The sequence below is a fragment of the Pelecanus crispus genome, chromosome 2 (genome assembly GCF_030463565.1).
Source record: "Pelecanus crispus isolate bPelCri1 chromosome 2, bPelCri1.pri, whole genome shotgun sequence".
In the NCBI taxonomy this organism is placed as follows: Eukaryota; Metazoa; Chordata; class Aves; order Pelecaniformes; family Pelecanidae; genus Pelecanus; species Pelecanus crispus.
The window spans coordinates 60,237,170-60,262,433 of record NC_134644.1 but is presented as its reverse complement, the minus strand read 5'-3'; the positions used below and the strand labels follow the sequence as shown (position 1 = coordinate 60,262,433).

Below are 25,264 nucleotides of genomic sequence, written 5' to 3'. Positions count from 1 at the left end.
GAAAGGTGCAGGGAAGGGAGGGAGAGAGGACCTGGAGAACTAGCAAGTGTTCAAAAGGGTGGATGCCCTCCATCTTGGTCATTTTGCAATGGCACCTTCTTCTCACACAGTCAGGTCAGAGAGCCAGAGTCCTCACGTGGAGGATTTCACCACCTGCTCGTAAGGGGGAGGTGGTGTGTTGCAGTAGGAAGGTGGGGGTGGGTAAACTGGGTTTCCTTGTGGGGAATTGGGCTGGACATGGAAAGCCATAGCCATGGGATTCATCACAGGTCCACCTGGATCTGTGTAATACGGCACCCCAGGTTGTTGTGACCCTGAAAGAAAGAAAAGGAGAGAAAAGGTATCAACAACAGCAGAAGCATCAGGCAGCAGTCACGCTCTTCCAGGGCTTCTGCTCTGCACACTTGGACAAGTTTTCTCAAAGTGTTCATCAGAGCAAGGACAAGGAGCCACCTTTCTCCCATTCCAGAGAAAACGAAAACCCAGACATGCAGGACTACATTCACTTCTTGAGATTTCACCAAAATGTTTCAATTTTGCATGCAATGGAAATCATTTAGTGAAACAAAGGGCACCACAGCCCCAAGTGGCTACCATTTGAAAGGGAAAACAGTGAGCCCTGCTCAGTTCCCCTGACAGAAAAGCTGCGGTGCCTGGAGAGGAGAAGCGTGGGATCCTGCATTGACAAAGGGATTTCTACTTCAGCCCTGACTCAGATGTCAAATCTTACAAGAGGACTTCACAGGCTATTTTGTAATGTACTGGACCTGCTTGTATGCCAGGGTGCATCTCAAATAGATAATTTCCCTTCAAGGCACAATATGGCTAAGGAGTAAACATGTATGAAACAAAAACCCAAGCTGAAGCCAATTATGTCTGGCTAACACAATGGGACAAGATTGCTTTGCACAGATTAAATTTAGGAAAGGATATTGGAGCCTGCAGGGACAAGGAAAGGAAACATATGATCAAACGCAAAATTCCTTAGCCGTGACACATGAGGAGTAACAGAGACTGCTGCCATGAGGAATAACAAAGGTGGCGTGTATCCCTCCTCAGATATCACAGCAGGTGGTGGAAGATGACTTAATGCAATTCCAGCAATTAAAGTCATAGTTTGTCTCTATCTCAAGATGTAAACTAGTTTTCTTCTCTTTCTCTCTATCTATTGAAATAAAGCTGGACTGAAAAAAAAATGTTTTTTTTCTTTTGGTACTAGTCTGTTTTTCCTATAATGGCAGAGCCTCTAAGGGATTTTCCACTCAATCATTCCTTTCCATGACTTAGTGACACTAGGACTCGGTATTGCCACAATAGGAATACAGGCTTCTTGAAGCTTTAAGCACCCTTTAGTACTTCAAGCATTCAGGAAGGAGCTACATACCTGAACCCCAAAACACGTCCTTACAATATTAAATCAGACGGGCTGAGCCATAAGGCACAGGGATGAAAACTGTCCCAGAGCCTGGGGTGTCTGCCTAGGGAGCTTTGTTTGGACACTCGAGAGCACAGAGGATGGAAAACAGGTCGGGAACACAGCTATTTCCTTCTTAACACAATAATTTTTAACATGCCACCACAATAATTTTTCCTCTTGTCTGTCTAAGCAAAGAGGGCTGCTCCGCAGCCTCTCTTCTTTTGCCGCAGTGATGAGAAGCTCTTGTTCTGCTTCCATGTATAGCATCAGCACATGGCTGCAGGAGAGCCAGGCTGGGAACAGGAGCCGAGTCCTACCTCTCCAAAGTTTGGGCTGATACCCTCTTCTGTAGCCTTTTTCTTAAGCATTTTTGTTTTAAAGTTAAGCCCTGTCCAGCTCTGCATTTCTGCACTTTCCATCTGCATGGGGAAATGAGAGAGGCTGAGGTAGCTCACTGCAGCTTGCTCCTTAGGAAAATAACTGTTTTCATTGAAACTTCTGTGTATTATTGTTGAATTTCAGGGGGTGCAAGCATGGACATCAATCTTCAGCGATATTTTTTCAGTTCATTAGACCCAGCAGAAAACAACATCTGACTACCAACTTCCTTGTGGGATCAGCTCAGTAAGTATTTGTTAAATGTCTACAAAGGGACCTGACCTTTCCTAGCACCTGAACTGCCAGTCTGGGGCTATGTAGGCCAGACCTAAAGTGAAAGACACCACCAAGTCTGCAAACTGCTGTTTGTAGGTGAGGTGTTCAATCCATTTTCCCAGTCAGGCCCACAGAAAAAGCTCTCCCACCTCCAGGCTGCTGCTGGGATGGCAGAAGATGCTGCTGTTATCCCTGTAGGGAAGGAGGGAGATGGGCAAGGAGCCATGTTTCAGGGGCTCCACCTCAACTGTGAACCGGCTACTGCTACCAAATCTGGAAGAGGAGCTAGAGGAAAATGTGAACTTGATTGACTAGTAATGCTTTTGCTGTTGAATATTCCTAGAATAGCAATAAAGTTAGAAAAAAAATTTTGGTGGGGTTCGCTCAGAGCTCAAAGCTTTAAGAAACAGTAATCACAGTCTGGAAGCAGGTGGCATAAGCAGGTCACCAAAGGGCTTGTGCTTATTTTATATTTGCCTACAATTTGCATTCCATGAAAAACTAAAACCATGCTCTAAAATTAAATCAAGTATTCGCCAACGCAGCCAAAAATGCTCCCTGTTCACATAATCTTGAGGTTATTTCTGAGGCTTGAAAATATAGTTTAGTTAGTTTGGCTCCGTCCCCACTGCTGAAAAATAAATACTCTCTGTGGAAATGCTGTTCAGTCAAGCAGAAAAAAAGATGCAGAATGGAAGCCCTAAAATACCCCTTAGGCTTCAAAAAAAAGAGTGAATAAAATGTTAGTTTGTGTCTGTAACTTCTTTTTATCCATGTAGACCTGAGAGAGAGAGGGGGAAAATGCATGTCTATCTGTACATGCTTAAGGATGCAAGAAAGAGCACTTCCAAAGTCTGCACAAGGCACGCAGGTGTGCAGTAGCAGGCATGACAGGGGAGAGAGCCTGAATGCTGCATCTCTGCACAACGCTTGTAGTCACAGATAGCTAGACAGGGGTTTAGGACACTTTTCTAAGGAGGCTGTCTTGATGCAGCCACAGTAATTGCACAGAGATGTAATTGTTCAGAAGACAATTTTTGACAGAGGCACCAAATTTTCAGAGAGATCCCCCTTCTCATTACAAAATATTCAGTTGTATTTCCACTTCCAAGCCAGTATGAAACAAAAACAAATTGCCAATTCCAGAAAAAGATGTCAGAAAAGGTAATGATCCTCTGGCTCCAGCTCTCTCTAATACAACGTGGAATAAAATGACAGCCCAGGAGGAAAAGTGTCAGCGTACCAAGCATGCCTGCATGTATGTGTGTTTATGTGTGTGCCTTCGCTGGCACAAATTAGCACTGGCTTATGCAATCTGGAGAGTGGTTAAAAACGTCTCAGTTTGGCCTTGCTGAGGCAGGGAGAAGGCAAGCACCTGAGTGTGCACTCAGATATAATCTCAGCACTGCAGAAGGTCTTCCAACTAGAGACAGCTGGATTATGCTCCCATAAGGCACAAACACTTTCTGCTTACAGGGGAGTCTTATTTAGCAGGATTCTCCCAACTGGGACTATTTAACAGCCAGAGGGGAAGAAATTAGTGAAACTTGTTTAATGAGCAATCTCTGACCTGATGCAGTGTTGACTGGTTGTCTGGTGTAAGACACATTAAAAGTAGGTTCTTCTACTAGTGGAGGAGGGTACATCCGCCTTCGGATAAAGAAACCAGCGCCGCAACAGAACAAAACTCCCATCATCAAAAGGAACCTAGGCAAAGAGAAGAGGGAAGTCAAAACCCATCCGCATTCAGGCAGCTCTCAAACCCAGACTTCATTGAGAGAAACAAGAGTGTCATCTAGCAATCATCAGCCCATGACTCTTATCAGTGTTTCTTAAATAGACCTGCTGTCAAGAGACAACCTATGTCATTTGAGATAGCACTCATGGGGCACTTATAGGTGTATTATGGACACCTTCAGCGATTAGTACTATTGTCCGATGTTTTCTGGCATGTAAAATACAAATCTGAATCTAAAATGCCCTTGAACTTTTGGAAAGTTCAGGTTCATACCTGACCTTTCCCACTGGGATGCTGAACTGAAATTCCAGGCTAGTAGTTTCAAACTGCATATCTTGGACACAAGCCTTGCGCTTACAGCATCGAGGGTGGCCAGGAGGTTTGTGGGGGACAAAGACGAATACTATTCTGTAGTTGCCCTTAAAAGAAGATTCTTAGATGTTCTTAAATTACTCAACACTGTAATTTTGTGTCCCATGGGAAATATGGTAGCTGGCATTTAAGCTCAAGCCAGAAGACTGAAGCATTCAGCACTGAAGATGACAAGCTTTACTTTGTGCTTCCTAGATGGGATATACATTCTCAAGGAAAAGGACATAATTTTGCTTCAGTTCTCCTCTCAGCTACTTTCTGACCTCACTAAGCTGTCCTCATCATTCCCTTGCCCTGGTGCTGTGGAAACAGGCTCATGCAGCAAGGGCACTTCAGAAGATTTTGTTCTTCAGACTGCAGCTTTCACTGTGTTTCCTTGAGCAGACATGCTAGCAACTGACGCAAGCTCCAGTAAACTCAAATGGTTCTTCTGCCTGTAATTGCCACCTCATTTCAGGGCCCTTTACTGGAAGACAATGACGACTGCACTCTTTTGGAAGGGATGGAAGCTGGCCAGAGGCCACTGATGTTGGCCAGAGGCAAGCCTACACACCATGCTTACCTCCTCTGGAGCATTCCCAGGTGCCTCAGAGGAAGAGTGTGACAATGCATGGCAGCGAGAGGTATTTCATGCAAAGGGTCAAATTCTGTTCTTGTTTCTACAGTGGAAACGAGAGCAGAAGCAGGTCCTGTTTCCCTGAGCCAATATTAATACATTCCCTTTTGGCAGCGTTCCTGCAAAGGATTTGTTCTGAACAGAAAAACAGAGATTTACGACGTCACCCCAGGGATTGAGATGCAGAGCTCTTCAGTTATATCAGTAAGGATTGCACACTGAAATCCCACAGTCAGCTTCAGGAAATCTCAGTATTATAGTATATATCAGGCTTCTGTTTTTCAGTGTTTATTTGTTTCAATTTTGAAGGCTTTTTTTTTAAGCAGTCTTCAAATTCTACATTAAAATGCCTGAAATCAGATTTTCTAGGAGAGCTTCTGCTTTCTACTGTAATGAGAAGGTTTTATTCAGGTGCTTTCTTAAATTCCTCTCCAAAACGAATTTACCTTATTTTTTCATTATGCATATAACAGTGATTAGTTTAAGCCTTATCCAGATTACTGAGCTGCTGGTTTCACAAGCTCAAATCTTTCTGCCTTCTTTTCCCTTGCTGTCATCTCCAGTGAAATCCTCATAGTCATAAATGTACTTCTCTTCCTTTTTAATTGAAGCCTCAATTCGGCTGGCAAGAATGTCTTAGACACTGCCTAAATGCACAATCCTCCTTATACAATCCTCTTTTAAAACTGAGTGCCCAACAAAAACGGAAGAATGCTGCTGCTTGGTAGTAGCTGGGACAGGCGTAAGGAATTCAGCAATTTTGGATAAAAGTGGGACCGCTGCCCATACAGACCAGCAGGATGCAGAAGCAGGAAAGGTCAACCTGACACAAGTAACCTCCTTTTCCAGTGTTTTCTCACTACATCAGGAAAATTTTATAAGCAAAAAAACCAAAGTCCTCATATTTATATGTACACATATGCATTACTGCATACTTGTACCTAGTTTACTTTAAAATACTAGGGCTGGCAATACCCTGATTTAAGTCCTACAAACAAGACAAGAACAGGACAAACATAAAATTCCCGAATGCCATGACGTACCAAAAATACCATAGTCGCTGGATAGAGAGAGCTCTTACACAGCATCTTGAGCCACAGCAATCCTCATAGGAGCGACATCTACAGAGAAATAAAAAGGGCATTAAGGGAATGGTTGTCACTCAGATTAAAACGGCATTCCCAACTCTGATGTCATTCACCCCCCTGCCCGACACATTATTTATGACATCACCATAAGCCTGGGAGACAAAGCCTCCTGGTAGTGTTCAAGGTCAGGCTGGGTGGGGCTTTGAGCAACCTGATCTAGTGAAAGATGTCCTTACCCGTTGCAGGGGGGGTTGGACTAAATGATTTTTAAAGGACCTTTCCAACCCAAAGCATTCTGTGGGTGTATGAATAAGAAGAGACCACCATTGGCTGGATAAAGTTGTCAATCACACGTACACATCCATGGCACAGCTCCAGCACTATTCAGGAACTTTTTGCATGTTATTGAAACTAGCTTCCTATATACTTCTTTTAAAGCCACCTCAAAAAGACTGAACGTAGTGTTTAAGTCTATGTAAAAGGACACGTTATAAAGAAAAGCAGTATTACTGTGTTTTCTTTCACAGTAAATGAACACTGCAGACCCCAAACATGAGTCATTTGGGGTTTTATTCACTGCACCAAACAAGAATTGCAAGGTCAAAACTGCCAGATCACTCACTCTTTGAAATTGGCAGCTTCCAAATAGAGAAACCACCTAGTGCAGAGAAAACTTCAAGGGTACCATTATTTGCAAATTTAATGGCTTTTTTTTTTGCTTCTCTGAAGTTGCACTGGACTGTTAACTGCCAACAATTCCCATTATTGGAAAATAGGCTTTCCTCTAACAAAACCCCCACATTTAAAATCAATATTTCATATGGAACAGAACCATTTTAAAGGTATTATAGCACCAACCGATGTAAGCACAAGGTACCACTTCCCTAAAAGCTAGCACATACATTAACAGCCACGTCTGAACAATTTCTATGGTAACTGCCATTTCCCACACCAATGAAACATATTTAGTAGACAAAAGGACAGAGGCAACACAGAAACTATGGTATGTGACAGACTCAGATGAAAACATTCAGATTAGCATATCCACATACCAAAAGAAAAGAGTACCACAACTGGATCGATCTTTTTAAGGGTGTTCACATCTGTATGCTCAATACACAGATTTAATTAAGCATCTGGTTTGGGGAAATTTGCCCAACTGCATGACTGTGCTCCCATATTTGTATGCAAAGCTAAAAAAAAATGAATTGGATAATTGTACAGACAATTACACATTTACACGCTCAATTAACAAGCCTTCACTCACAAAATACGTAAAGTCACACAGGCTTCAGCCTCTAATTTGGGCCAGAGAAGGACGCTCTATAGATACATAATCGGTTGTTTTGCAAGTGAAAACAGTTACATGCTCTTCTGATGACAAGTAGGCAGGATTTACTTAAGCAAGCTGAAAGATCAGCACGACAAGGTCCATTAATATACTCAGGCACCCAGTCTGAGAGTCAGAGTAAGTTGCTCATGCCAAAAGACAAAACACCCACTTTGCCCTTCCTGAACCTGAAAGCGTCCCAATCTCCAACCTTTCTTCCTTAAAGTTTGTGAGGACCCTAACAACTGCTCATACTCAAAGCTACCAGATCTCACAAAACTATTAACAAGACTTAGCAAGTCATCATTAACTTCAGTCCCATTGGGACCAAGAAATTAAGCATCCTTCCATGCTCCCTAAGTGGATGAAACCAACAGGAGCTTTCAAGACATATGTTAAATGCATGGACAGCATCAGGCCCCTTGAAATGGGGTGGCAGCCGCTGCCTTCTGTTAAAACAGTGGTCATGGTACCCCTTTTGCTCTTTAACACATTCGTGGTTGCAGCACCTCATCCACATTGATGAGCACTTGCTCCATTTGCTGATGCTGCACAGCAAGGACTTTTTAAGGCTTGTTGGACCAGAAAAGGAGAGCCAGGGCCCTGAAACAGAGCCCGTAAATCTAGAAGGAAAGAGCTGGAGGTGGCAACTGAACATTGGTCTCTTCCTTTGTGGGCAACCTGTGCTAGCAAATAGAAAAGTTTCCCACCCATTCCTGTTGCTCCACGTTTTAAGAGAAAGAGCCGCACTCACATCCATGAAAGAAAGGGAATGGGTTCCCAGCATCACTGGAGGACTGCCCTCTTGTAGCCTTTCCTAAGGCAAGTAAGGCCAAATTATAGAAGGATTGTAGGGATGTGAGCAGTCTTTACCTCTGCCTCCACATGCTGTCTCTCTCAGCCCAGAGACCTACACCTGACCACAAGCAGGACAGGGAGTGGATGCACCAGGCAGGCCTCTGGCCCCAAAGCCATTTCCCACATCAAGCCCCAAGAGCTGAACTTGTACCCAAAGCTAAACTAAAACAGAGAGCCCAAGGAGGCTGCACATATGCCTCCCTCATGGCCACCCTCACCTCGCTTATTTTGCATCTGTTTTCTCCAGAGCCAGAAGAGATGGGAAAAGGCTATTTTAAAATGTATAGTTATGGTTGTTCAAAACACCAAAATTAAAACAGCATCTGTATGGTGAGTGTAGTACCTGAATTTACTTCTTATTTTTAATCTCCAAATTGTCTAGGCTACAAGTCAGCACCATTGTTTAAGCCTCAGTGGCTTAGCTTTTCTCCCTGCAAAAGACGACCAGCTGGAAGACAGTTAAGGCTCAACTGCTGAATGTTTATGAAGCTCCTGAGACCACTGAATGGCAAACAAACAGGCCATCAAAGAGAAGTCTCCTACACGGATGACTGCACTTTCAAATGGCTGAAAACAATGATGCTGGAGGAGTCTCTCACTATGGCTGTGTTTAGAGAAGCTCAATTTTAAAACAGCCAGTAAGCTTTCCAAGGCAACTCATCCAAGGCTAAGCACTACATTTGCTGAGTGAATCTGCGAAGCTAAATCAGTATCATGACTTGGAGGGAAATCCCTTTGAGATCTGACACTAGGAACTCTCTCACTTTTTGCCCATAAAACCCAACAGGGGCTTGATTTTGTATGCATACAAGTATGGACACAGGCACCCATATGTAGGAGCCTGGAACCAAGGATGATATCATGATAACAACCTGCTGTTTGTATTCCCCAGCAGCGCCAAAAAAACCTGGAAGAACAAGTGGCCCATTTGCTGATACTGCCATCAGGGTACCACAGAAGCTCTGCAGATCTCTCGTTCTTGATTCAATGCACTACAAAAATACAACACAACTTCTGCCTACATTGATCCCAATTACAAGAATATTAACCTACTTACAAAAGCTGTATTTATTAGCAGGCAAAAGGTGACAATAAAATCAGGTTATTAATGGAGTAACATACAAGCTTAAGTATAATCAGTCTTTGATGTACTCTCTCTTATTGCCTCACAGCAAATCCCAGCAGAATTAAGACCCTGGTTCAGAAAAAACAATTAAGCATACATATATTTATTGAATTCATATGCATATCCTTTAAATTACACTTCTGCTTTGGCTCTGCTTAGCAGTGGACTGGTTGTGCCCAATGCCAGCTGAAGAAGAACGAACCTTACTATTGATCTGAACTGAACTGAGCCCATCTCCTACAGAAAACATTCCTAAAGCCAATTTCCCTCTTTCACACATCAACAATGATCCCGAGAACTGCATTTCCCTAGGACACTTGTTTCATAGATCAAAATTTAACCCATTATGTAGGATAAGACACAATCCATTAGTTACTTTGCTAATCTACAACTCCACCAAGCATACAGTCCCTCTTTTGAAAGCTGTCTGCAATGTGATTTATGATTTAGAAGGTACATCTTTTCATTCATAATTCAGTAGAGTGAAAGGAATGCATCCGCATGTCCAACTACTTGTACTGCTAGCACACCAGGGAACTGCTGTGTCAGAGATCAAAGTTACACTGCGTGTCAGATCAAAGAGACAAGCTTTTTGTATGGGTTCAGCACTTAAATCATGACGCTGAACTTCTTTGGTCAATGGACAAACAAAGCACAAAGTTTCAGGTAAGGGTATATGGTATGACCCAAACCCCACAAACAAACCCCATACTTGCATGTGTTCTGTGGATAATAACTTCAATGAAACAGTCCAGAAACTCTTTTCCATTTATACCTGCATCTACACAGCTGAACAAGTCCCTTTTTAGCAGAGCTGCTGCAGGGAAGAACTGCATCTAAAAATAATTCCCTGATTGGCACTTGCTGAAAACTGGAGAAATTAAAGAGGTAAAGCAAGGAGTACAGTCTTCAGCAGACTGTAGAGCCACAGTGGTCTGTCAATATTCCCTGTCCTTACCCAAGGTAGGTATTCCCCATCAACACCATCCCTTTGAAATGCAGGCTCTAGTGTTCTTAGGTTTCCTCTCTGGACTGTTTGCATCATATGTGCCAAAACCTGATTTAACATTTAAGATGTTTGATTAGCAATGTCTTTCGGAAGAGTAAAACAAAACATAAACTGTTAATCCACATGTAGTGGCAGAAACCCTACTGCAGACACAGGGACAGAGGATGGGAGGGTGAAGAAAAACAACAAAACCCCCACAACAACCAGGTACAGCAAACTGCATGATTTCTAACCAGTGTCCTGTAGACAAGCATGACTTTAATTCCAAAAAAGGCTGCATATCAGTGAGAGGTTAAATGTTTGCTGCATGTATGTAAGGTCTATGAAGCAAACTGGGATTCACTGAAATACAAGAAGCACTGGCAGTTTTTTAAATGGGGAGGAACAAAAGGGAGCCAGGAAGTTCAGTAAAGGAGGATGTAGCAACAGACCAAAACTAAAAACAGAAGAGAAAGATTTTGGGGGGATGGCTGGTAGCATCAAATGAAGCTAAGGAAGTCCCAGCCGTGGTCCTAATACTGGCACAGGCAAAAGACCAGAAGGAGAACCACAAGTGCTCACAAGAACTGGAAGGGATGGACTGCTGAAGACTGGGTCATGTCCAGGCAGACTCAATGCTGAGCCCTCAAAGCCAGAAGGCTCAGGTCTGCTACCATTGAACAGATGAAGGCAGACAGCTGAAGTGTGCATATGTATTTACTTGTTCTAGGACAAAAAAGTTTAAAAAAAAAAAAAATTAATCTGCTTAGAAGTCAGCTGCCAGGATACAGTGATGCTGAACAGAGAAAAATTAAACGAGCCATGAGACAAAAAGAAAAACAAAGCAGGCAACCACCACAAAGTGACTAGCAGAAACAATTCTGATGAAGCTCAGTCTTGGCTGTGCTATGAATGAGGAATAATGCCACTGACTTCAACAAGACTACACTGCCATAAGACTCAGAATTAGACCTAAAGGATGAGGAATGAGGAAAAGGATCAATTCAAGGTGTACCAAGTAACTGAGAGGGAGTTATTTTTCTAGCAAGTTTATTTCATCATTGATTAATTAATTTCAGACCATTCTGTATGTGCATTTCATCTTTCAATAAAAAGGCAGTTTTCAAAGCAAAGCCATTGCCTGTACTGCTACGTAAGGAAAGACCCAGGTTATTGACTGCATACATGGGGAAGACCACCAGACAAGTGGAGGAGCTTAACGCTACAGGCATGGTGGGGAGGTTATTCCAAGGAATCCATTTTGCTACAGCAACCCACTGAATATGGAAATCAAAACACAGAGTCCAACTCTGCACTCAGGAGTCCCACCTAAGTTACTATTTCTGAGTCCCAAAGTGGTTTACTCTCTCTCCAGAAACACACTGGAACACAAAGGCCACATCTCTCCACTGGCATTCACTTAAATGTTTGAGCATCAGTAACACAGGCAAGGTGTTTGGCTGGTGGAGCAGAGTGATAGGCAGCAACTGCCCTCCAGCCTCAGTCTTAAAACTGGTTGTGTCTCCTAGGCATGTCTGCGTATATGGCATAATTTTCAGCAGGGACACAACTCCACCACAGTTACCTGCAGTCACAGGTTCTCAGCACCCAAAAGCATTTCTCCTCTTTTCTTATACATAGCAAAGGTGATCCCTCAGCGCCTGCAAGAACAGTGCCTTGTAAAATGTAGTCTGATATTGGTGAATATATATATAACAAATATAACTGCTTCACAGATGAATGCAGCCACATGACCTCAATGGGACATCTGTACTTAAGAGTAAAACACTGCTGCTGGTACCCAGGAGAGCACTAGAGATATAGTTACCCAGGTACTGGATAAATCACTCAGCCCTTAACTACATAAGAAAATGTAAGGCAAAAAGGAGGGAAGGGGCTGTCAGGTCATTTTTTCTACAGAGTAGAAACAACAGAGACAGAAACACTATTTGCTCAGGTTAGATTCCTATTTGCTCAGGTTAGACTCCTGCCTGCTTTGACGCAACTAAAATCTCCTACAATAAGAGAAGATACTTGGCTCCTGTCCTTCACACAGACATGAAAAACTAGAGCAGGCAACAGCTGAAAAAGGGATTATTTCTCAATTATTCTTTAGGTGAAGAGCCTATAAACACCATCTCTGTGCAAGAACTCAGCAGAACATAGTAAATCCCCATTTCTGATGGGATGAGAAGTATTTGCTCAGCTGCTTCTATCATACCCAATGGCGTGCCATAACCCCAGTCGTCTCTTCTCAGACCCCAAGAGGAAAGCCACCCTTCAGAAGGAATCTCCTTGTTGTCTGTAAAGGCAGCAAGTCTCACCACATGGCTTTCTGGCCAGCACATATCAATCTAGAAATTTTCTCTGCTCCTCCTGTAGCAGAACCTAGCAAGAATTGCTGTGGTTTGGTCTTTGTCCAGGGGCAGTATATGGTACCTTAAATAGCCATGTTTCAACATAGGCTGCAGGCCTTTCTTTCACAGAACAAAGCAGAGAAACAGCATAGCTGTGGCAGAAGTAAGCCATAGATACTCTGTATGACGAGTTTTAATTTTCCGGAGGTGGAATTGTAAATTTCTCATACCAACAGGAATGAGGACTTCTAGTTAATCATCAGGCCCCTTAAGCACACGATTAGCTCTTCATATCTCAAGCTGCTCCCAGTGGGCGAGCAGTCCTACTGCATCTAATCGCTGCTTTGGGAGATTATAAGCAATCTGCTGGCAGGGGGCGATGGGTGTCCATGAATTTGCTATCTGCCTGAATTTAAACATACTAATACATAGCAAGTCTTTTTTTCTTCATCAAGCCAGTGCAGGATCACACACAGAAAGACATAGGTACTAATGGGCAACAGTTAGGTGCCACCAAGTCTTTCACACAGTCTCCCTACCCAGAAAGAATTAGAAGCTTCAAGATGACGTTGGGGTCAAGTGCTCCTTGATGCTGTCCACTGGAGGTCAAACCAGGTACAAGCCTTCCTGTCCCACTGACAGGAAGTCAGAAGAAATTGCTTCTCAGTCTCACATTAGGGTTCTTGCCCAGGACATAGAAGAGTTAATGCTGTGATGAATATTTCAAGTCAAACAGCCCCATCAGGAAAAACTCATGATAAACCACAACTGTGGTTATTGCATCCTCTGGAAATGAGAGGGGGCTGGGACTGGGTTCCCCTCCTCTGCATCAGCCAGAGCAGACAGAGACTGCTCCCCTTTCCTCCTTCCTCTCCTTTCTCACAATAGGCTGCCTATGCCTGGTCAGCCTCCAAATCCAAAATCATTCAGAGCTTCAAATCTCAAATTAGGTCAGTCACCTGCTTGATTGCCTGTGAAGGCTAAGATTAAATCCCTCTCCACTCCTCGACTCACTCCTAGCAAGTTGAGTTGGTTGTTAATTTGGTAACGTAATTCTCCCCAGGTTGTGCATCGGACAACCCATCCATCGAAGCAATTTCAAGTGCTTGGCAAGGCATCTAATGGCTGGGTGATTACAGCAGTAGGGACTACAACCTCAACAGATCCATCAACACCAAGGGAATCTACAGCCTCTTATTTGAAACAAGGTGTCATGGTTTAGCCCCAGTCAGCAACTTAAGCACCACGCAGCCGCTCTCTCACTCCCCCTACTCCGATGGGATGGGGGAGAGAATCAGAGGAGTAAGAGTAAGAAACACTCCTGGGTTGAGATAAGAACAGTTTAATAATTGAAATAAAGTAAAATAGTAATGATAATAGTAACAGTATAATAATAATAACAATAATGATATACAAAGCAAGTGATGCACAATGCAATTGCTCACCACCCGCCGACCAATACCCAGACAGTTCCCGAGCAGCGATCGCTGCTCCCCGGCCAACCCCCGCCACAGTTTATATACTGAGCATGACGTCATATGGTATGGAATAGCCCTCTGGTCAGTTTGGATCAACTCTTCTGGCTGTGCCCCCTCCCAGTTTCTTGTGCACCTGGCAGAGCATGGGAAGCTGAAAAGTCCTTGACTAGCATAAGCAGTACTCAGCAACAACTAAAAACATCAGCGTGTTATCAACATTCTTCTCCTACTAAATCCAAAACACAGCACTATGCCTGCTACTAGGAAGAAAATTAACTCTATCCCAGCCGAAACCAGGACACAAGGAATATACCACCTTAAGGGCACAAACTACTGAAGCTAGTTGTGATGTTTTGTACCCTTATTGTTTAAGGCCACACAGGACTGAGCAATGGTGGTGGGTTTTTGTTGCCTTTGTACACAGATGGTCTGATAATTACTGCTGTCTTCCTTCATGATACAAACTGTGCACTTACTTTCTTGCATTGAACTACATATGCAAACAGGCCGTTCCTGTGGCTGCTCACTGCTAAATTGGTGGCCCTAGCCTGAATCCAGGTCTCCATTTCTGTATGGTGCCAGCCATTCCAGGTGCCTGGAAGCATGCAAAACTATTACGCTGCCTTCCGTCTTCCTCCTCCATGCTGGCTTCAAATAAAATGGAAGAATAAATCAACAACTAGATTACTGCCCTAAGCACACACCTGCTGACACTTCATGCAGCTGTAATTGCAATGGGAAAGCTAAGTGTATCATCAGGAAAGCCAACTTAATTAAAAGCAGTAAACATAACAGGATGTGGAGCACAGAAAGTAGCTCCCATCATGCAACATGCCCTGCGTCTAGATCAGGGGGTTTTCTCAGCCTCTTGTACACACATTTATGGAAGATGCTCTCTAAGCTATCTGAATAACAGTGAGAGAAAAATCACTTTTTTAAAAATTGTTTTCATCTGGAACATTTTGCAGGTTCTTGGTAATGCACAACATTATTAATATAGACTGGCCACCAAGCACATAGGGGCTTACATTCAAAACCCAGATGAATATGACTGTGTGATAAATACAGTAACATTGAATCTGCAAAGGAAGTGTATGGAAATGCACAAGAAATTTATTTCAAAAACCATGAAAAACCACAAACAGAATAAAATCAGCATTCTTCTCCAAAATAGGGAAAAGAATTGCCTGTTCCCATGTAGGGCAGAAACATGTTTTAAACATGAAGAATATTAGCAAGCATTGCTTTTTTTAGGTTCACATTAATGTTCTTATACTAATTCCAAATGAAAAGTTAAACAGATTTAATCAACGTAAATGTGTATACGTGCAGCTGTCTGCTGTATGCAGTAAACTACTTTCTATGGCAGAAACATATTAGCCTAAAAATACAGCACTTCCATCTGCACACTAATTCAGGTCCTGCTTTGGATAACAAGAATTAGAAGAGGTTACAAGATGGCATGCCCCTATGTTTCTTCTGTTCTTCACATACTTGCCAGCAGCAATGGTAACATTTTCTTCCAGAGAAAGTTTCCATGTTTCTTTCTGGAGGTCTTTCACCTAGTAGCACAACAGTGACCAGTCAAAACATACTTATATAGGGAACCCACAGCTGAGCTCCAATGCAAAAAGTCAGTATTCAGGAGGTGGAAGCAGTTACAGGCTACCAAGGAGCAGTTTAGAAATCATCACATATATGTGTAGGTGTGATGTTAGGAAGGCCAAACCTCACCTACAACTGATACTTGCAAGAGACACCAAGTGCAGCAAGAAGAGCTTCTCCCACTACACTGGCAGTGGGTGGTATCTGTGGACAAGCTGGAGAGCAGCAGATAGTCAACGTCAGCAAGGCTTTCCACACTGTCTTCCACAATATTCTTGTACCCAAGTTTGGACATTATGGTCTGGACAAGTGGACAGATAGATGGGTAAAAAGAAAAAAAACTTGGTTGGATGCTCCGAGGTCAGTGGTCAATGGGTCACACTCTTCCTAGAGAGTATGAAATAATCACTGGTAGTACCACAGAGGTCTGGACCTGCCCTGTTGACAAGCGTGTTGCTGGAATTAGCAATAGAGTACTCTCACCAAGTTTGGACATGGCACCAAACTGGGGATCAATGAGCTCAAGGGCAGGGCTGCCACTTAAAGATCTAGACAGGTTGTAGGAATGGCCTGACAGGAACCTCATGAAATTGAACAAAACCAAATGCAAAGTCTTGCCTGTGGGAAGGATGAATACCTTGCTGGCTATGGAGCAGCTCTGCTGAAAAGGCCCTAGGGGCCATGGTAGACAGCAAGCTGAACAGTGTGCCACAACAGCAATAAAGGCCAACAGCATCCTGGACTGTGTCAACAGAAGCCTAGCCAGCAAAGGGCCACTAGGATAATCAGGGGCTGGGGCACTTGCCCTATGAGGAGACGTTGAGGGACTTGGGCTTGTTCAGCCTAGGGAAGAAATGGCTTTAGAGGGACTCAAGAGTAGCCTGCCAGTACCCAGGAGAAGGTTACTAAGAAAATGGAGCCAGGATCTTCCCAGTGGTGCAGAGTGGGAGGACAACAGAAAATGGATGTAAACTGAAACAAAAAGAGGTTCTGACTTAGTGTGTGGAAAAACTTATCCACCATGAGGGCAGCCAGGTAGCAGAGCAGGTAGAGTTGCCTGGAGAGGTCATGCCATCTTCTTCCTTGGAGTTTTCTCAAGACCTAACTGGTTAAAGCCCTGAGCAACCTCGTCTGACCTCATGGCTGACCTTTCTCTGAGCAGGAGGTTGGACTGGAGGTCTCCTGAGAACCCTTCCCACCTAAGTTATTCTCTGATTCTCTAATCAGAGTTACTCTCTTTTCCTCACCACTTCTCTTAGAATATCACATTATTAAAAAATTCAATACACAATAATCCAACAGGATGAGCTGAAATAATGCTAACTCAATACCGCATAGCATCAAAACTCTTTTCTCCCTCTAAGTCAGCCAACCCCCTCCCCGTGGGTGACTACTTCACTGACCCAGTGACATCAGCCAAGGTATTTCTATTGCTGTGGACCCGTGCCTACCACTCATATTCAAAACCACTTGTACTGCTTTATAAACATGCCACAGAGCCTGGAAAAGAGAGGATTAGAAACATGCAGGTTCTAGCATCTGGAATCTATCACTTCATTAAAAGCTCCAATGCGATGGTAGCTAACAACAGGAGGAAAAATAAACAGAAGAGACCTATGGGATTGGCCAGTCATACTGGGGAACATACTTCACCCCGCAGTGAGAGGGACATTCACAATCATTCTAATCAAACTACTCCTCATCAGCAAAATGCAAGGCAGTCTTTCCTCTACTATTCATTCCCAATTCAGAAGTGGAAAAAACAACTGGATTATCTTAAGTGCTGCTGGCATCTGCATACAGAGGCGGTGGTTTCGCCATCTAATGCATTCACTATGTCATTATTCACATTATTGCCAAGTTAGGAGAAGTATCTTGACCATCTCTTCCACCAACCATCAGCACTTCAGGTACATCTAGAATAAGACTGAGCTGGCTTATTTAAGAGAGAGTACGATGAGGATCCTTGTAAAGAATCAGTCAAGTCCGTTGAGACAGCTTTAATTCTGAATTGCTTTCTGTGCATCCACACAAGGAGATGTATGATCTAATTCTTTAAACAAAGTCAAGGATAACTTGGCTCCCTGCTTTTCCAAAGGGTAAAAATTAGACTCCAATGACTAATTCCTTTCTCCACTTTATATTTGTTCACTTATTTTTCCAGGCCACATAAGTAAATGTTTTGCTGAAGCAGGAGAAAGGTATCTATCTGACAATATCTTGTGACTCAGGCAACTAGGACACGGAGAAATGGTTCATTTGGATAGTGAAGTAAGTTAAGAGCAGTCTTGGAAATTCTCTGTATTAACATCAGTAGACCAATGTATGTCTCTCAAATTCCTGGGAAGCTTTCTATGATGGCTTCTGGTCTGAAATAAGCTATATCTTAAGTTAACAAATTCACACAGCAGAGGTAGAAAAGTTTGGAAAATTATCAATTCCTCAGTCTAGCCTTAAGAAATGGAATTATATTTGGAAGAAACATGTTTGAAATAAACTAAAGCTTACTGCTGATCTATGAAGGCTAGAACAATTACGTCCACTGGAAAAATATTTTTTAAAAGGAACTAAGACCATTAACTACTTGGACAGAGAGATGTATCATTAGTTCTGTAACAGAGACCTCCAACCTTTGCCCTAGCTGTCAATATAGAAAGCAAAACCAACAAGATTTAAGAAAGCTTTGAGCAATATCTCTAACAGCTTTTTCTTTTTTAAATTATACTGGAAAACAGATTGAATCAAAAACTAAAAAAATTTAAGTTCCAAAAGAAGAACAGTCATATCACTACTAGTTTTACCACCCAATCTAGTTGAATTTCCAGTACACTAATTTTAGCACAGTGATTTCTTACCCCATGCTCCTCTTGCTTAGCAGACACAGTCTTATCTCTGTCTTTGGATGGCTGAAGTGGAGCCTTTACAGGAAAGATTAACTCAGCTATCTTGCCTTTAAACTTCCAATAAAAGCAAACAATCATTTCACGTGACAGTCCACCTTGGACTTCTATTACTCTGGGCAACTGAAAGAGAAGCAGGTACCTTCAAGAAGGACGTGCCTACCCAGAAGAGATAAAGCATATGGACATGCCAGTCCAGGGATGCCTTGGTCTGAGCATGCCATACTAGATCTGTGAATAGACACAGGACTTGGAGCTGACAAGCCAACCTTTTCATTATAATACAAAGTGTCTCCAAGAGAGATGTGACATACTGTCAGCACTGGACTGAAACCACAGGGAGATCATTAAAAAGGATTGCATTGCTGGGCTTCATACATCTCCAAAGATAGTCTCAAGACCAAAGGACAGACTACATATGTTAACAGGGTAGAAAAAACTTCTCTCAGAAAACCAGTGATAGAAAGGAATGCAAACTATTGCAAACTCATTTGATTAAATATATCTGCTTCTTATGGACTGTTGCTCTGGAAATTGTAAGATAAAATAAAACCTGTTTCACTACAGCACATTCCAGATCTAGATTTGTACAGAGGAGACACTCTCAGGATCAAGTTACATATTATCCCTTTAGAAGATTTAACATCTAACCATACGCTAATGGAGAAGATACTATTCATGCCTCCTCCCCCACAATATGCAGAATACTCCCTCCCATTTCACCAGTGATGGCCAAAAACTGTATTGAGCTGACTCAACACTGATTCAAATATGCTAAAATTAACAACCTTCTGTGGGATTAGCAAGTTGAATTAACTCAGTGAAGGGTCAAAAGCAATGGCACTTCACCCTAAGATATTGGGATTGGTGTTACGCCTCTCCTCCACCATACAGGTGCAAAAAGACAGGTAGGAAGCAGCTGGGGATCCTAGACAAGAGAAACTGAAATTGCATAAGTAACAAAAGTAGGAAATCTCAGGCACCACAGACATCAATGACCTTCCTATCGTTTTGATGCATGCCCCCTTTAAATCTACTGGGCTCCCATGTATGCACTCAAATACCTTCTCTCCCCTCCCTCCCACATTTCTTCACTTGTCACACGTTATCTATCCTCTGAGCTTTACCATCCCTAAATCTTTACTGTCTTTAGTGTTTCTTCTTCCCCACTTAAACTTATAATCGCAATAAAAACAATAGCATTAACGTGGCACTCATCACCATCACAGCAATCGCTGAGCACACACATCTCACCACTTTCCCCTTCCTTTTCCATTTACTTACACTATCCAGGAGACCGGCAATCGCAACAGGTTTATGCAATGACTCAGCTAACAGGGTGCTGCAGTAACTACCACAAACACATACAACTACTAGTAACAGTCTTCTGATTGACCTGACATAGCCAATATACAACAGTTTTCCCTCCACATTAAAAGATCTCCCAAACCAACAACCCACCAACACCACAGCCCCTCTCACAACTTGCTTCCTTCCAATGTTCAAAGCTGTGTGCAATTCCAGTTAATCTGTTTGATGGGTTGGAAAATAAACACACTGCTTTTCTACAAGACACTCTGTTTCAGCACACAAAGAAAACAGTAAACTAGTTACCAAAAGGAAACCAATTAGAAAGCAACCTTGCATGCATCAGATCTATTGCAGATAGCAAGCCTCCCCTTTGTATCCCTTGCTTTTGCAGGACTCAGTATTTGTTTACCTGTGGCATGAAGAGTCCGAGCTAACACCCAATATCCAAGTAGCTACCGTTTGCATTACCAAGGGAGACAAACATTGGCTGCGAGAGCACGTGGGCAGAAACGTAAGCAGAACACCGAGGTGATGATGAATAACGTGCTCCTGAATGTCAAGGTACAGTGGGATTGTCATAATTTCATAACATCCCAGCTTCTTTCCCACATTGCAGCAAAACAAAATAAAATGTAGGTGGAACCAAAGTCCTGCTGTTACTAGCATGCAAAGAAACTGAACTTATTTAAATTCACCCATCTGTTCTGGCCACCCTTTTATGAGTAATTCTCAACATTTCAGTCACCTGAAAAAAAGACAGGAAGTGTTTGTGCCTAGAACTCGCTAAGCAGTTAATATTCAGTATCACAGATGATTAAACCGCACAGTGTTTCATTCTTTCAGTGAGCTTTGTTTCTCGCCTGGCTTCCTGGCTGTTTTTTGTCTCCAGCAGTTCTCTCCCATTTCTGGCAGATGAAGCGGAGGTGGAAAAGAAAAGGGATGAAAGTTCTTGGGTAGCGTATTACAGTAATTTCCAATCCTTCAGCAATGAAGAGCTTGCTCAGGGAACAGCTGACCTAATGAGGCTACCTACTCCTCCACCCCACTTTTTTTTTTTTTAAACTCATGTTTACAGATGTTTGCAATTATAAAGTCATGCAACCCAGGAACAAAGTTTAGTACATTTATCTCCTTTCTGTCCCCAAATCCACAGGGAAGATACCTCCCACCCACACATTTCCTCCTCCTTTTTGTTGTTGCTGTGGGCAATTTAAAACAGAAAACTGCAATTCAGAGAGATCCTCAATCATGCACCTACAGGTCACTCACATTTGGTTCACACCCAAGCCTGATGTGAATGTAGATGCCGCTCATCAAAAGGACAGTTACACCACAGATAACAAGTCATCCCAACTCCCCAAATTAAACAACAGTATTAGCACAGAGACAAACTTACTTTCAAAGCATTCTTGGTATTCTGCCTGATTACCTGCCCTTGTTCCAAACAAAGGGAGAACTGTCCTCACATGGCTCTACTTATGTTTCCTTTCAGCGTTCTGAAATAAGAGCTGTTTAAGATCTTGCATTTTGTTTTCAATTGGAAGGGTCGTCTGGATTGGTTGGCGAAAGGAGTCTGTACACTTTTTTTAATACGGAGAAAGGGAAAGAGATGGGACATGGGGAAGGAGGGAAAGGAAAGTTTATTGCATCTTCATTTTTAAATTAGAAAAAGTCTCAGAGAATTTATGGAAGAAGTATAATTAGTGAAAGAACAACACTCTAAGAGCCTACAGAATCTAATTCTCTTTTGAGCACTAGAAAACGCAAAAAGGAAAGTTATGACTACTTACATATAATATGTAGGATATAATCCTTCAAAGTACCAGCAATGTTTTTTGGCCTCCGTACACTACAAAGAAAGAAAAATATGGTATTAATATTTACATAGGACAATGTACTATTATAAACACAAGCACAGAGTATTTATAAATACTGTGACTTTGAGCAATTAGGAAAGGTTTATACTCCCAAAGATTTCCCAGTCCTGATACACACAGCAACTGGGAAGTCAGTTCATGTGAATGGCAGTATGCCCTGCCAGGGTTCAGACCCCTCACGCAGGGCTTTGTCTGTGGGGCTCCATAGCTTCCCACGATTCAGGAACAAAGTCAGTACATTCGGTGCAGGCAAAGGATCCAGCTGCATGTGCTCCCTGGCAGAACTGCTGTCTTAAAAGACCACAGAGAACTGAAGACCCCATTCATGGTTATAGTCACTTAAGAGCCCTCCAAGGCATAACCAGTTTGATGACACTATGCATGTGACTACGCAGTAAATTCAATAACCACAGGGAATTATTCATCTTTCTGGAAGTCTCTGGCATGCGGAGCCAGGCTCAGAAAGGAGTAGAACGGAGAACTCATCCATCCCATCTCCTCTTCCTACAGCTTGGAAATATCTCAAGTGTTCATTAAAGTACCGGGGAAAGGAAACTGCTTTCTGTAGCCGTGGGGTATTGTTCTCTTTTGCAGATTGCCAGCATATTCTTGTTAAAGGATGGCGACAGGCATTTTCTCAGCGTTTGTGTGCAGGCAACGTGGGAAGTGCACATCGTTACGGGTGCTGCCAGAGTACAGACAGCAGCTCAGAACAATAGCAGCGCTTAAAAAGGAAAACCAGATGTCAAGCCCAAACTCTATATACAACGCACAAAATATTTCTGTGTATCCCGCTGACATCGCTAGCATAAAATGCCGTCTTCATTGCAGACATAGCTCCAGGAGCTCCACCGCAAGCTGCATTATCCAATCACGCACAGCCAGGGCATTGTGGGACACCCTCCGCAGAGCCGTGAGGAATATCTTGCTGGGGTTTTAGCAACAATTCCCTCTGCTGCTCACACCTGACACCTGATGTCAGAGAGCGCTCGGCACGCTGGCAGTGCTTGGATCATCCTTCATGTTCACTTGGCAGCTCACCTTTAAATAATAGCTCGTATAAGTTTATTAGCCTCCCTGAATCCCAGAATACTAAATGAATCCAGTTAAGACAAAGACAAAGTGGTTTTGGATCCCCGACTCTCGCTCCTCATGAATAAGAAAGGCTGCAAGCTCTTTAATGAGCATCTGATGTGCTAAATCACAGACAGATCAATTACAGCCCATGAAGACAAACTGCTGTGGATTAAATTGTTAAGAGCGGTACAGGAGATGGCAGGGGGGAGGAGGAGAAGATGCTTTTGATGAGTGCTATCAGGCCTTTCCACTAACACAACAGGCTCACACCAGTCTTCAAGATGCACAAGCTTTAGCTTCTGTTGAAAGGACTGGAGCTTTTTCCTTGAGATAAACACAGTGGAAGCCTCGTTCCCCTCTCAAATCCATGCCACGGTCCAGGCAGCATACGCAGGAGGGCTCCGTAGCTGCTGCTAGAGCAAGTGATATTCAAAGATCCATCTCCACATTTGCTCTATTCTCCTTCGTTGCCCCCCCTTCAAAGCTTCCATCTTCTTAACCCTTCCTTCTGAATATTTTCATCAGCTGGCTGTCTCCTCTTACTCTAAAATTAGACGTATGCCAAGTTTCTCTCCATAACACCCTGCAAACATATATGCATTGTAAACCCAGCAGGTCTGCTGCCAAGTCAGTGAAAAATACTTTGGCTCTTCACCTTTGAAGGCCACAGATCAGCAGGCCCTGGCTAAAATCCCAGTGCCTGCAGGTCAGCCCCTTAGGAAGCCTCATTTCAGAGTCCAGCTTGGGGTGTACACCATTAAATGTTTTTCCTTCCTGCTTCTCAACCAGCATGAGTCACTGTTTACCTCAACAGCCTTAAAGCCTTCGTCAGTCTTGAGCATTTTAATTGATGTTTTCCTAGCAATGTTTCTCAGCACGTGGAGCCTGTGTACCCTTTACAAGTGTAAAGGGAACATTTATATTCCGCACTCACTCTGCTTGCCCTCCTCCCCATATTTTAATCTGCTTCACAAGTTCTAAAATGAGTTGGGAAGATTCCTCCTTCCCACATCTCCCAGGTTGTAAGATTTCTGTTTCTGCCTCTTAACAACTCTGTTTCAGACAGCCAATATGCTTACCACTGTCAAAAGAAAGGCTCCAGCCTGGGGAAGTTTTGCAAGTAACAGTTCCTTCTAGCTTTACAGGGTTTAGATGCCTGCACTAAAAATCCTTCGGTGCCCAGACTCTGTTTTTATATGGACCCTGGAACAGCAGGTACCAATCCCGATTCTGCCTTTTTTAAATATCACAGTCCTACGAATACTGCATGACAGTTGTTCAACTCCCCTACACGGGAATCAGGCAAACAAGCAAGCAGACCTCAAACGTGAGCAGCACCGCCGAATCCGATACACATAACATGTCAAACAGATTTACACGCACAGGGCGAACCGCTGCGGTCCCCACTCGGTTAAAACTCCTACTGATCTCCATGGCAACTTTACGCCAGTAAACCCCGACATACAGCAGGCAGCTACTAACCACCGTCTCTGCTGCTGGTTAGCAGACCTCGCAGGAATTCACTGCTAAGAATAAGACAAGAATGTCATTGTCTCTAAAGATTTGAGCCTCTTTAGCACCCAGCTACCAGAGAGATGAACAGAGTAGTCAGGGCACGGATGAGTTTTTCCCATCCCACACACATCCCCTGAAGAGGAGAGACCATCTGTCTCTTGCCAAGATCCAAATTATTCTTCTGAGTGGTACTGGTCTCTCAGTTAAGCTGGTGGAGGGCCATACAAGCGTGAGAGGGGATGTACACCATGAGCATCAGGCTCTCATCCTCACAGAGCCTTTGAAGGATGATGCCCTTGTAGTTGTTCGAGACTATTAAACCCTCAAGAAACCACAGCTGGCAGCAGCTCACTGCAGTCCGCAAAACAGCACAAAGGGAAGATTACTCATATTACCGCAATACAAAAGGACTTCAAGACATCAGAGTTGGTGCCCGCTCCGCTAGCTCCTGTATGAAGACAGGCTGTATCTCAGAGTTTCTAACAAGCATTCATTCATTCATATCTTTAAAAAGCCATTTACCCATTCACTAACAGCAAAAAAAGTGTGTTTATGGTTTTTAAACTAAGCTTAGGTATGGCCCTGCTGATGCTTTCAACTTTTCTAGGAGAAGGGCTCTGCACATTTTGCTTATAAAATTCCTCCTTCTATGTCCTTTAGCAATTTGGCACAGCTATAAAATATAAATATGTTCATTTTTTAAATAAATGATGCAGGTCTAATTGGGCGTGCATATGTAATCTTTAGAGAATTAATGGTATGTGAATTAGCCAGATGCTTGAATACATTCCTTAAGATTGCGTATTTGGAAAGAGAAAAAACACAAGACTTGGGTTTTTGTTTGTTTGTTTTTAAATAAATCAGCATCTGTCTTGTAGCCTGTTTTCTTTGACAGACTGCAGCAACACGAACTGCAAGCCATCCTTTTCTGTGGCCTCTAAATTAATTCAGATTTCC

General features: G+C 43.0%; 1 protein-coding gene across 1 annotated transcript; it reads right to left on the bottom strand.

The window, feature by feature from the left end:
• Nucleotides 1-132: 132 nt before the first annotated feature.
• On the bottom strand, nt 133-24,226 carry VOPP1 (VOPP1 WW domain binding protein). Its single transcript, XM_075705016.1, has 6 exons — nt 24,084-24,226; nt 23,599-23,686; nt 21,629-21,687; nt 5,841-5,918; nt 3,642-3,778; nt 133-314 (listed from the first exon to the last, which is right to left on the bottom strand). Exons 1-6 carry the CDS (start codon nt 24,224-24,226, stop codon nt 133-135), a joined length of 687 nt encoding a protein of 228 aa, XP_075561131.1.
• Between the last annotated feature and the right edge of the window lie 1,038 nt (nt 24,227-25,264).